We start from the raw sequence: 14,213 nt of genomic DNA on the forward strand, positions 1-14,213 counted from the left end.
TTGGCCCAGATACAAAGTCCTGTACTAGAACTCAGTTCAACTGGGAAGTGTAGTTTACTAACTAACATAAGACTTGGGGTCATTCCTAGATAGATTTCGATTCAGGTCAAAATCTAATTCTAATTCTAAACTAACTTATCTAAGCTAAGGTCAGTAACTTCTCTTGATAACGACAGCTGTACACGTACTCGTATATATCATATAATGAAGGTTTGCCGACATATACCATTTTAGAAGCGTTCAAACTTTGAATATTTCTGTACAGTAGCGAATCTATGTTTTCAAACATGTTCCTACAGTGTTTTATGTATGGTATAGCTACATCTCAAGGATATGATGGCAAAGTCGTCTTTACATACTATCAAACGTATGAACAAGGACATATACATGGGTAACTGAGGTGAAAATTTGCTTTGTTCGGACTTTTAAAACGGGGTTTTCGAAATACTGAGTACAAACGCCTTGGTATCGCCAAATTAAGTCCAACGTACACCCTTCAATTTAGCAGCACTAACTTGCGACGCAAGGTTGAAAATTTTGTATTCATGGATGTTTAGCGTTGTAACATTGGTGGGCTGGAAACATGAAAAGACGGAAAACAGATACCGCATAACGTTATCGATACGATTTTCAAGACTATTCAAGCTTCGCTTCCATTTCAAATCAAATCACCCGCGCGTTGAGTCAAATGATGATCGTGTGTGTGTGTGTGTACACATGTCCTTTCCAATTTCACTACACATGTTCTCGCTAATTTCACAACAAAATGAATTATAAGCAAATTACCTATATCTTGAAAGCGTCCTGAAAGTATGGCGACGATATTAGCACGAATATTGAGATGATTTTCTCAGTAACTCAAGCAATGCAATGTACACCTTCGTCAATGACAACGGCCAGCATTGTGGGGTCAAAGTTGAAACTGTACGACTACCAACGGAAGAGGGCGTTGTTCCAGGTGACCGGCAATGTGGTTATTGCATGCCGTGCCTGTCGAATCAATCTGTATGATTTGGGGGGATATTCACTATACATTTAAAAAAAAATCATACACATTGATTCGAGTGCCTGTGGTTATTGCGCTCGACCATGGAAATATAACCCACCTCCATGGCGGCTTTATAAGTACCTACAGGCTAAATTATGTGAAGGCACAATTTGATTAATATGTGTGTTGGACTCATTGGTTGAGCCGAAGACCACAATTCCTAAAGATTAGATTGCCACACTCCTGACATTGTCAGGACCGAAGTCAACATCTCCACAACATTATTCCTAATATCTTACCCAACTGTTCCCGTTTTACTCCTGTGAGACCAACTCATCTCTTCACATCACATCACATCACATCACATCACATCACATCACATTACAACACAACTGACAATTAATTCACTGTATGGTTGTCAGCAGCCATTTGATTGATATGCACCTAACCCTAAACCTGACCCTGACCGCTAACTGATGTGGCAGCAGTGGGGTGTAGAATTGGTGGCAGCGGTGGAACGCCAGAATAATGCAAAATTGGATAATAGAATGAAGATTCAAAGTAAAACGTGTCCCTCTCCTAATTGGAGTAATCCCATTTTCTAAAAAATATGGTCCTCCTCCGATAGCGGTAGCCGATTTGCAGTGTCGTCGTCATCATCTTCAACCCCCCCCCCTTGCAATTACTGAAGGCTCCCTGGTAGTATGCTGTTCTCAGATCCGGAAAGTCGATAAGTAATTTTTTCCACAGCCAAAAACATTACACAAGAGTGTTGATTGATTCATTTCACACCAAATTGGTTATTTGTCAACCCTTCATCGAACTTCATAAATACAATTATAAACAGAATGGCGATAATTTGAAGAAAAAAACGTAACGCAAGCATTTTTTCTTTAAATTTCTGTGAATGAAAATATAAAAGAATCCAGAGAGAGACGCTAAGGAATTAATTCTAGCATTGTACCTGCAAGTCTGGGGTGTACTCATCGATCGTTTCAAATCGGAGTGGCTAGCCACCTGCAAAAATATACATGTACGGTATACATGTCATACACTATTAATGAAAATAAGTGACAACTTGTTAATCATCTTCGTTGACCAATCGTAGGTTTCCTCAGTTCATCCGGGGTTGGTGCAACGCACTTCGCGATTGGATAACGTTCCGACCTGACGTCCACACTGGTTTACACCACAAAAAGTATACTCTCTCCATGGCCAGTTCATCTCACCTATACTTTTTTCTCAGTAATACGTTTACTCTCTTTTATGTAAAAGGGTTAAGTCCGTAAATCTCTCAGATCGTGAACGAAAAGAAGATCAAACGTGAGCATCCGATACTTTCGTTGTTCGGGATTGCAATGACATTTACATTATAAAAATAACTGAATTATGTAAAATAAAATAAAAATCTGCGAAATCATCAAATGTACAGAAAACGATTATCAAATTCACGTCACATACGTACACCACTACGTGAACCCCAGTGTTTGGGTGAGTCTGCACTTTGCTCATGTGCAAACACTCACCAACAGAATAGTATACAGCATATCTGTTTTTCGGCTAACTGCAATGGAGATAAATTTCGACAAAATAGGCTTCTGTACGTGGAACAAAAACATCACTACATTTGTTCCCCCCATTCATTCAGTGATTTTATAATTCCGGAATATAAAAAAATTGTCGTTAATGATGCGAAACAGAATGTACATAATTGTTACTGGCGACCCGTTCCTTTCCACTTGATACAAAAAAGGGAACTATTTCAATAGGGATAGAAAGAGTGCACCGTCTTACAAATAAGCCAATGATAATAAAAGTACCTACATCAACATAAACGAACAAGGGCGGTCAAACAACCAAGTGGATTCATTATACTTTGTTGTAAACGGTGCATGATCACCCAGGACCACAGCCGCCTTTCCTGTAAACTGTCAGAGTTCCCACGTGTTAACGGTGATCTATTAAAAACCCAAGGCTTTTGCATTTCACATGGAGCGACCAATTAGATAGCGCGGTTTACATGTACTTGACAGTGCTGGTGTAGCGTATGGGCATTCTGCTATACTGTGTCGTGGCTGTGATATCACCTGCAGTTGGAATTTTACTTGAAGACCGGTGACGTGACGACAAGGAACTTGCTATGTCATCACTGTTGCAAGCTTTGAATCACGCCGTACAGGACAAGGCGTTTATCATGGCCGGCCTCAGTGCATTAGGAGCAGCGATAGCAGCAATTGGAAGTATTGCAGGTTAGATGCCATACCCACATCTTTATATATTACTAGCATAACCCCTGGAATGGATGGGAAACTGTTTTTGCATAACTCAAAGGAAAAAAAACATATTTAGATGACTAAATTGTATTTTCAGCTGATTAAACCAAACTAAAACTGTAAACTGTTTGGACTGATGATTACTCTATTTACATGTAATTCCATTTTTTCCAGGATACAAACTTTCAAACCGAAGGAATGTCAAGAAACCATGGGAAAACAAGAGCATCAAAAGTTTCATGTGTGACAGTGATCCCCAAATCAAGTATATGATCGATCATTCCTTACGTGAACCTGGCGTTCTTGCCGAGTTGAGAAAGGTAAGTCCGTAAGGTAGTGTATGTATTCTCAAGAGATGTAACGCCCGTGCTTAATTTGAAACGTTAGCAACTGAGAAGAGGAACCATTGGCATTAATTAGCCATTGACAGCGCTCCATACGTTCTCAGTGCTATGAGGTGCCCACACAGTCTCACTGACTCGCAGAAGAACGTGAGGAGCGCTTACCAGCAAATAACTATGTAAATAACACTTACGTTCTACCATATAAGTGATGCGTATTTTAAATTTTGGTTTTCCCATCACAAACCAAAATTTAAAATCAACATCCGCATGGATTGCAGCCTAACTAACTTGTTCACGGATAACGGGAACAAGGCTACGACGATTAAAAATGGTGATAATCATCTATAACTTAAATTCCTAAACGATAATACTATCACAGAAATTCGGGAAAAACGAAAAACATCTTCTGATGAACATTTCAGACTAAAAAAGTGTAATGGGATCTCTGAACGGTTATAACAACCTTAGATCGAAGTTTTAGACAATCGACTTTTATTACGAGTCTTTTTATATAAATGCTCTTTTAACTCAATGTATATTGTTGCCAATGTTCCGTTTCATGTGCCATCTCCGTTCCCACTACACATTTAAAATGGCTCGTTTTAATTCTATTCAAAGGAAAAACTCGTTTTTACCTAGGACCTTCAATTTTATCAACACCTTGCAAAACACTGACATATTTTCAAGTCTCAGTACTTTTAGAAAAGATGTCCCAAATGAAATAGTCGATGTGTGAACTTAACGCAATTTCGGTAATTTTTCAATATCTTCTTTTAATTTATTTTATTTCTATTTTTACTAGTTTTGTAAATATTGTATGTATTTTAGTCTTTCCAATTTCAGAGTGTCTGTAAATGGGGTAATCATGTAGACATCTCAAATAAATAAATAAAAACTTTTACTTTTTAAAGAAATCAAAAACACGGGAAGACTAATAGACTCCCAAACCGATGATTAGTGCATTGACCTGTGCATGCTTTAAATTCTTCACTTCATTTTCTTGCAAGTGTACACGTTGTTTAAAAGAGTGCTTCGTAAAATGACTGTATATCAAATAAACAGCTTCACTGTGAATTACGCTCACCCGTCTGAATGCGAACTCATTGATAGCATCGGCCAGATCAGTACGAATGCAGTCAATGTTTCTAAAAAAAACCTTTTCAGTTGAGTTTTGTTGAGACCATATACCCTTCTCATAAACTGTTATTTGGCAACAAAAACGCATATGCGTTTTGATGCCAAATAACAGTTTATGAGAAGGGCTTGTTGAATGGTCTGCTGAGTCGTTTCAAACCTGTAAGCATAGATGAATACATTTTTCACTCATGATCACTAACCCCATTTTTGATGATGTGTCGACAATTTCACGTGTCACTCGTAAAATGCATGCATTCGGTTCATTTCAATGGTGTACATTTCAACGATTTTTTTTTTTCAAATTCGGCGACTTATTATGAATTAAAAAGCAATCATGTTTTAAGAGTTAGTTATCGATTTAATAAACATCACTTCATTGTGCCTTCACTTAGCACTGACTAAATCGACGTTTAGTACTAGCAACAACATAACGTATCCACATATGAAGAATGTGAATTTAAAAGTAGGCAATATTGATTAAATATACTTAGTGCCAATAGTCTCCTACATTCGATGTTCTAATCCTACAAATCAATGGTTCGTGACGAGATTAAAGGTAGACATTAACACTTTTGTCGATTTTTTTTCTTCAAGTATTGGCTTACCGAGAAATAATCAACAGTGGCAAAGAGATACTATATCTTTTAAGTCACCCCCCCCCCCCCACACACACACACACGAATGTCATTAAAACAGATCATACTCTTTTGCCCACTTCGATATTAAATTTTTACAACATACAGTAACCAAAACCAACCACTTTGGGTTGTCGGTGGCCGAGTGGTTAAGCTACTTGCCTAGGCCTCTTACCACTGCGGTCGGGGTTCGAACCCATTCAGGGTTTGATTAATGTACAACTCTGAAGATAAGAAAAGTCGTTCAGTTTGACTCTACCGAACAGTGCAGGTTTTCCTCGAGCACTCCGGACGTTTCCTCCTGCATTAACATTGAACCCATGAGGGATGCCTAATGAACAATCAATTGTTCTAGAACAATGACAGACGACAATAGTTATGTCTTATAAGGCATGTACAGACATCAACATTGTATTAAAATATATATAGTCAAAATAATTTATGGCAGTGGGCTCACCTCAGAAAACTTTCTTATTAATGTTATTTATGGTATCGGGGCCTGTATCCCAGGAATGATGGTGAGACTGTTTGAGTTAGAGTCTGTATAATTCGACGGACTTTGCCCTGTCCACTGGAATAAAAAGCAGCAAATTTACGTTGTGTACGCCGAATATCCTGTGAATAAACTCTATCGTGGTTTAATTTCGCATACCCTTGATATAGAAATACAAAATGTAATAAGTTTACAACACTGGGTTCAATCACAGACCGTGTCTATGGTTCTATACCGTTTTACCCTATGTGTGATATTGACACTTTGAATCATCCATGGTCAAAGTGCTAAAAATCAAAGCTCTCGGTTTTTTGTTTTGTTTCAAGGCCGTTGTTACAAGAGGATTCCTATAATCCCCCAAGTGTCTAATCCATTTATAATTAAATTGCAAAAATGAACCAATTGTCAGAGGAGCCGGGTAACTCATGTGGCAATGTTGTCGAAGTGTAATGATACATGACATTAATACATGATACATGCAGTAGTTGTCTAGAAATGCTACTAGTCGTATTACAACCCATGCAACAGTTGTCTAAAAATGCTGTTGATCAGAATGTCGGTGGTGGTGGTGGTGGTGGTGGTGGTGGTGGTGGTGGTGGTGGACGATTAAAACTGGCTTTGAATCGAAATTGTCAAAAGTGATATCACAATATCATACATTACATACAATAGATTAATTCATTAGCGAGTGCCTCAGATGTGGAATCATGCAATGCCCATGCTTTTATCAGTTTGTTCATGTCTGTGCACCCACTGTTGCTTTTTATCAATGCATGTACGTCAATTTGATAGTGTGATAAGCAGAAGACTTCAGTATCTACAAAGCCAGTCTTGATTGTCTGCTACCAATTTCTGATCAGCAGTATTTCTAGATAACCGTTGCAAGGGTTGTACTACAGGAAATGTGTATAGTTTTAATAATAATAACTATCGACTTTCCTTTCCGCATGGTGTAAGCTTAGTAACATAAACATATAACGGGTATTGACCTTACTAAGAAATAATGACAAGCTTGTGATTATTTTACTTTTATTTTTGGTATTTCAGGACACAATAAGTTCATTCAAAGACGAAGCATTCATGCTGTGCCCTCCTGAAGAATGCCAGTTCTTTACCATCATATTAAAACTTTTGAATGCCAAGAAAGTCATCGAAATAGGTGAGGTCGTTTTACTGCATTATTCCATTTTATTCATTTACTCCCCATTCGTGTGTCACATCTAACCCCCTTTCAACTCTTGTTTGTCCTTCGTCGTTCTATGTCTCGGGAGACCCAAAGACTTCCGTAGACATACTCTGATCTCTGATCCGGGAGTGGTTCTGCATATACACGCTGCGAGGACTCCCAACTTTTACCGGGAGTCCTCATAGCGCATATATCCAGAAGTAACACAACACCGAAGAAGGTGTGGAAGTTTTACAGTCATATTAGCCTGCTGGTTAGCAGCAGACGGGGTTTTCCGTTTTGAGGATAATTTGCCAAGAAATGAACATTTCTATAATTCTCAACACCAGGGTTCATTATTCTATGCAATTTTCAACCAACAGGAAATTTTGAATTCTCAACGCAACGCAAATACGTTAATTATGGTTTTGTACATTTGTATACACTGGGCATAGTATCAATATAAAGGGCCAAATGATAAAACGTGTGTATGCATGACTTTAAACATCAAGGGAGCGTGCCACATGTAACAGTTGAGATGGCAAGGCCTGAAATTAATTGTACGAACATTTAAGACAGTAATGAGGAGTCCTATAGCAAAAAACGACTTTTAATTTCAGGATGAACAAACAAGGCACCATTTAGACTCACACAAAACGCTCACAACTGAGTTTTAATCAACTTGACGGGAAATTACACATCTGTTTGTTGTTTATTTGTATAAAACTGCTAATGAAATTCGATATCTACAAAACAGTCAATGATCCATGCCTTAAAAATCACCCTAGATTCCGATCAAATATTATGGCTGCTAGCTGCCACTTAATTAGCCGGTGTCACGTGCAAAATTTTCACTGCGACAAAATTTCCTGTTGCATGACATGCGCATGCGTTGGAATTGCACGGCATCCCGCACGTAACGATGTGAAAGTGTTTCTACGATCATGCAGGTAGATGTAAGTGTCGAGAGCAACGAATATTTGAAGTTGGCTGCTACTCGCCCTTTACATACACACGTTTCCAACTTTGCATAGAGTTGGTTTTCACATTTTTACCTCCACTGGACTTTATGTTGTCGCCCCTGCGACTGTTTGTCTTTGTATTGTATCTTTAGTGGAATGTCTAAAACGTCAACCCATTGCATGTATTAGTATCTACCTTCGAACACCAACACTTGAGGGTGCCCTTCTTTGGTTATTGTTTATACCTAGTAACAGTGGGCATTAAGAATCGATTTGATCGCCGTTTTCTGTGGCAGGTATACGCTCAAATAATTGTCCTCTAGTCTTCGATTTGTCATTGTCAATATTGTCGGTTCCTTTGATCTAATTTAGATGCTTGAGAATACAAAAACGTACAAAAAAAACCACAGAAATAATAATGATTAAAAAGAATGGTTGGAGTGTATAACAGTAGCAAACCCAGGGTCAAGCATATGTTATTGTGTCACGGTAAACTATAGGCCACATTATTAGGAGAACGCGTTCACGAGGTGACAGTGAACAATGTGTAAAAGTGAAAAGAAAACAAACCCCACGGACTAATTACAAAGATTCCGACTCCCAAATTCATCTCGCCCGCTAAGGTATTATAATTGTATAGATTGATTGTGAAGAATTCGAACGATGAAGGTGTTGACGCCCAGTGAGAATTCACACAACAACCATGAATGAGTACTGAAGAAATGAAGGCAAGCCCGACAGGAAATCATATGCACACCAAAGCCAAGACCACCGTGTAAATTCAAGTTATTGCGAAAATGGCAATTATAAGGATCACTGAACTAGGTCAGGAGTGTGGTATTCATTCAAATATTATCAAGCTCTGAAAACGCGCCTCTTCAGAGTTTATCTCTGATAAAATGCATTAATGTTTAGATGATGTCATATGAACTCATCGCCGTACAATAATTTGCATGTTTTTTATGATTATCTTAGCATATCTCATCCACTGTTACCTTAACTCAATGTATGGGTACATTTTGCTGACCATTTTCCCCATAGAGCAATCGAGATATTGCATAAACAATTCTCCATCGTTTTACAGCATAAACCTTTGTCCTTTGTATATAGTTTATTCATAGATTCCATAGTGAATTTCACTCAGGTGTCTACGTTTTCGCTTTCAAGAGCCTCAGCCGGTTCGTTTGCGATGTAGAGTACAGCGCCCCCAATGGCGAAACAACTTCTCAAATGTATTCGCTGTCTGTTATTTCTGTCTTAATGAGGAACCTTCACCGGCTACAATGCTGTGAGTATGGCGATGACTTTACCAGAGGATGGGAAAGTAGTGGCTTGTGACATAGAGGGAAAGTTTGCAGATTTTGGAAGAAAATACTGGAAAACTGCTGGAGTGAACCATAAGATTGATTTACGAATACAACCAGCGCTGAAGACACTCGGTAAGTGATGAATCGAATATAATACATTCTGAGTTTACTCTCTCAAAATGTGTCCTTAATCAACAAGTACGTACATTGTGGTGAATCACCAACGATTTACCAAAGTCTTAACGCGATCAACAAAGAAAAAGACAAACCTTTGAGAAAGCGTCATAGTGAATTTTTTTTTTTTTTTTTTTTTTTTTTTTTTTTTTAATCTGTAACTAAAGTTGAATAAGGTCAAGCAAAATATAATATGTGGATACGATTATAAACTTCTTAGTGAAATACTTAAATAGGCAATTCAAGGGAGTGATTCAAGGTATCGAACTGTTTCATTCTTGTGCAGGGGGAGGAGGAGGGGAGGGTCTTGACATCTCTTTTTTGTGGTACTTCTAAGTTCCTTCTTTTGCAGTGCCGAGTATAGCACCCTCGATAGCATAACACAGTTAATAATTGCGTTTTTTCACACTATTTTCGATATATTTTCCCTCAAATTGCAATAACAACTTCGTGGTTGACTGGGAAAAAACGAGGTAGAGCCATGCATTCGACAAAGTAATTGTTTGGCTTGGTCTTCATGAAATTTTAAGAATCACTTGACACATTTATTTTGACGAGCTTCATCGATCCCTGCCATGACGAGGCACGTGATATTAACTTGTTTATGGTATTTCTTCTGAGAGTTCAAGCTTTGTCAGAAACCATAAGAACTGCACCGTTTAGCCAGACTTATGCTTATTTCGTGTTATAGATAGTTTTCCCAAAGAACTACACTTTTCCATGTATGACTTTACTACTGATCTGACTTCCGATGTCCTCTAGACCTATTGTACTTTGTTCTGCACCTTTTCAGAATTTGAAAATCCATTTTGCTGTCAAAAAACCCCTACCCGCGTCTCTCCATCAATTTGCGATGAAAGAGAAGTACCATCGACAAATCACAATGCGGCAGTGCAAAACAAAACCTTACAAATTTACCAAATAAATCTAGCTTTTAATCACGTGTTTCTAGCGCTATTGTATATAATTCCCATTTTCTGTTTCCTTTTTTTAAAGACGATCTCCTTGACGCGGGAGAGGCCGGCACCTTCGACTTTGTGTTTGTGGATGCTGACAAAATCGTGATGACGGAGTATTATGAGAAATCGTTGCAGTTAATACGAAGAGGTGGAATCATTGCTTTGGATAACGTTAGTACTTCCATCACATTTACAACTGCTGACATCAGACCGTGGACGAACGGAACTGTTACAACAGGCAAAATAAACACAACAGCATGTTGGAAGTATAGAGACTTGTATTACATTCCGTCATTTGATAAGAACAGTTTTATGGCCACTTTACATAATACTATAATTCATGGTACAAACAGATTTCCAGTTCTCCTGGTATTTCATACACATGTAAAAAAAAAAAGCCGTGCAACTATTCGTATCAAACCATGAAATGTAATACAATTCAATCTCTGCTGGTCCAACATGCTGTGTCAAGTTTATAACAGGTTCCATTCGTCCTAGGTCTGATGTCGGCAGTTGTATATCTCTTCAGTTGATTAAAAGCTAGATTTATTCGGTAAATTTGTAAGGTTTTGTTTTGCATTGCCGCATTGTGATTTGTTGCTCTGTAAGTGCATTGTGCTTTAGGTGTGTGTGTGTGTGTGTGTGTGTGTGGGGGGGGGGTATTATCTTGTGCTATGCCTAGCTTTAAATTGGTGACAAAATTGCTTTGGTGTGGCATGTGCAAGAGTGAAAGACTACCATGATGTGTCTTTGTTTTGCTGCTGCAGTGACAAAATTGCTTTGGTGTGGCATGTGCAAGAGTGAAAGACTACCATGATGTGTCTTTAAGTTGTTTTGCTGCTGCAGTGACTTGCTCCTATATCCTGTGCCATGTTATTTCCTGTTGTCTCCATGTTACCACATCTCCAACTATATGCTGTGCAGAGTTGGATTGTCTGTCTTTCTCGTATTGCCTATAAATATTGTAACTTCATTATTTCTTAGGTGATGTGGTACGGTACTGTGTTCAATCCTACCGACCATGAACCATTTACAGAGGGTACAAGAGCCACCAACGTCAAGGTGAAAGACGATGACCGAGTGGATATATCGATGTTACTGATCGCTGATGGCGTAACATTGGCGAGGAAGAAGTAACAGTGATTAATAACTCGATTCAAGGTTTCGGGATATGCTATCCAAAACTTTTACAGGAACAGTTACACAACAATAATAAATTGGAACATTTTAAACTGATTGACTGACTGACTGACTGACTGACTGGCATGACAGCGACTTCAAGACATCCATCCATATGGATACCTCGCATCAACAGTTATTTGGATAAGTGACAGGTATTTATATGGCTAGGCATACATCATTTTGTAAATGTAGAAACTATGTGGAATACAGTCTTAGTTACCATGGTAATATATAAACGCATGCTTATGTGTCTAATATCGCATCGCCTTCTTTGGAAGAACTTTGGACGTTTTGATTTGCAATAGACGTTACTTTTGCCATTTATCATTGAAACTGACTGACTGACTGACTGACTGACTGAGACCATATATTGACCTAGAAAGAATGAGTTCGTTTTTATTCTTGAAGAAGTCTTAGTTGCCTAGTGAGTGAGTGAGTGAGTGAGTGAGTGAGTGAGTGAGTGAGTGAGTGAGTGAATGAGTGCGTGCGCGAGTGAGTGAGTGAGTGAGTGAGTGAGTGTTTGTTTGTTTGTTTGTTTGTTTGTTTGTTTGTTTGTTTGTTTGTTTGTTTGTTTGTTTGTTTGAATTGCAGTCCATGTATAGTCGCTGTGTTGATCATTTTGTTTTATTTCCTCCAATTATTTTTTAATTCCGCCAATGTGAATTATAAGTTTTTATTTCTATACAACCTTTCATCAACACATTCTTATATGTTTCATACATGGTTTGGCCGCAACTTTCCTTTGTTTCCCTTCATTCAATTTTACCACTAAGCGATTTTATTGAGGACGCATTAATGTATTAAATTGCATTAATGATATATAGCCAAAGAAAGCCAAGTCCAAGTATCTGAGTATCTCTAATTTAATTTATCGTGCTTATATAAATAATCTGATTAGTTTGTGCAAAAACGCTTAAGGTCAAACATTTATAATTTGATGAGAGAAACCTTTTATTCTCTTGTCCCGAGGGAAATGTACATGTATATATTCCAACCGAGAACAGTTAAAATGTATGCTTACCTATTCTGTCGATACATATGATGAAAACATCGTATTTCATGAAAATGATTGATATCTGAACCCTGACGTGTATTTTGTCGGTTGTTGATCGAAAATGAAGTTCACGGACTTGCTGATGTCACAGATGACAAAATATCGATTTTCCAATATCATAATTTTTGGCAATTTTACGTCGTATGATGATTCATATTTAAGCAAAGACCAAAGTGTTGATAGATGATTTGAGGTCATAGTCAACTCTTTCCTGTCACGCAGAATAATGTTTGTATTTCGCGAATAGTATTGGTCTAGATGACAACCATTAATGTTTTGTCGACATATGTCAAATATTAAACTTTTTTTGGACAAATGTGCGAAGAGAATGTGTTTGTGTGTATACATCATCAACTTAGGTGAATTATTAATAAATTACTCAAGAAACCTTTAAGAATGTGTACATATGCAGTGACAGTACTCGTGTGCGCGTGCGTCTCTTTCTCTGTCTGTCTGTCTGTCTGTCTGTCTGTCTGTCTGTCTGTCTGTCTGTCTGTCTGTCTCTCTCTCTCTCTCACTCTCTCTCTCTCTCTCTCTCTCTCTCTCTCTCTCTCTCTCTCTCTCTCTCTCTCTCTCTCTCTCTCTCTCTCTCTCTCTCTCTCTCTCTCTTCTCTCTTCTGTGCTCGTGTATTGTTACTGGAGAAACATCGAATCAAATCCAAATGAGTCAAGACACTTTTGAACAAATGTGTGTATATGCAGAGTGACCGTGTTCACAACATGTGTGCAGACTGCATGGAATCCTAACATTCCCACATATACACTTACAGCTAAAATGATGTAGGCTTGGTGTCTCACTCTTGCAACATGACATTTATTACACACACTCAGACAACTTATAAATTTAAAAGAATCAATTACGTTTAGGTCTGATCCGTGCACATTGGGGTTGTAGAAGTTGTCAAGTCGATTATAAGTTAGAAAATCGAACGATTACAGCCATTAAAATCATCAAGCAAATGTAAAATATGTTTTCATTAGAAGCCTGTTTTTACCGCACTGTGAAAGAATAGCAATGTTATCACCGTTTAATGTGATTGGGCAAAATATCCTACTGTGCTTGTTGTGTCTCAGTTATCGTTAGTCTAGAGTTGAAATATGTCTATCTTTGTGTCGAAAACGTTATGTCCCATGAGTAAAACACCAAACCAATATCGTTTTTAGCTTTACAAGGCAAATATATAAACTTATATAGTTACAGTAGCGCCATAGCATTTATTTGTCTACTAGCAGTCGAAATCCGCTTCGACATGTTTTACCGAAATGATACATGATGGTATTCCTGATAGGATGAAGCAAAACATTCCGTGCTGACCAGACAGAGGGTGGACATAACCCGCAGAAATCATATCAGTCAGTTCGCCCGTACGGTGTATGCAACTATAATGAAAATCACCCTTTCCATAGTAGTCTAGTCGAGGATCATATACTTCTATAGGCCATGAATTATGAAATACTCATATAAATTGTTATTACTTATATTAAGATATTACCATAACGGTACCATTTATGAGACTCGTTATAAGACTCAATTAGTCAA

The 14,213-nt window shown here is 38.0% G+C and overlaps 1 protein-coding gene across 1 annotated transcript; it reads left to right on the forward strand.

Annotated features, from left to right (window-relative positions):
* Nucleotides 1-3,128: 3,128 nt before the first annotated feature.
* LOC144446187 (O-methyltransferase MdmC-like) lies at nt 3,129-11,574 on the forward strand. Its single transcript, XM_078135941.1, has 6 exons — nt 3,129-3,237; nt 3,436-3,581; nt 6,918-7,029; nt 9,263-9,436; nt 10,475-10,608; nt 11,422-11,574. The coding sequence occupies exons 1-6, from the start codon at nt 3,129-3,131 to the stop codon at nt 11,572-11,574; spliced, it is 828 nt and encodes a 275-aa protein (XP_077992067.1).
* The last annotated feature ends 2,639 nt before the right edge of the window (nt 11,575-14,213 follow it).

The sequence above is a fragment of the Glandiceps talaboti genome, chromosome 15 (genome assembly GCF_964340395.1).
Source record: "Glandiceps talaboti chromosome 15, keGlaTala1.1, whole genome shotgun sequence".
In the NCBI taxonomy this organism is placed as follows: Eukaryota; Metazoa; Hemichordata; class Enteropneusta; family Spengelidae; genus Glandiceps; species Glandiceps talaboti.

Bases quoted from the DNA above. Each gene is read 5' to 3' on its own strand.
- LOC144446187 (XM_078135941.1), top strand. From the start codon at position 3,129: ATGTCATCACTGTTGCAAGCTTTGAATCACGCCGTACAGGACAAGGCG. The intron at 3,238-3,435 runs GTTAGATGCCAT...CATTTTTTCCAG, and splicing joins AGCAATTGGAAGTATTGCAG to GATACAAACTTTCAAACCGA. The intron at 9,437-10,474 runs GTAAGTGATGAA...CTTTTTTTAAAG, and splicing joins ACCAGCGCTGAAGACACTCG to ACGATCTCCTTGACGCGGGA.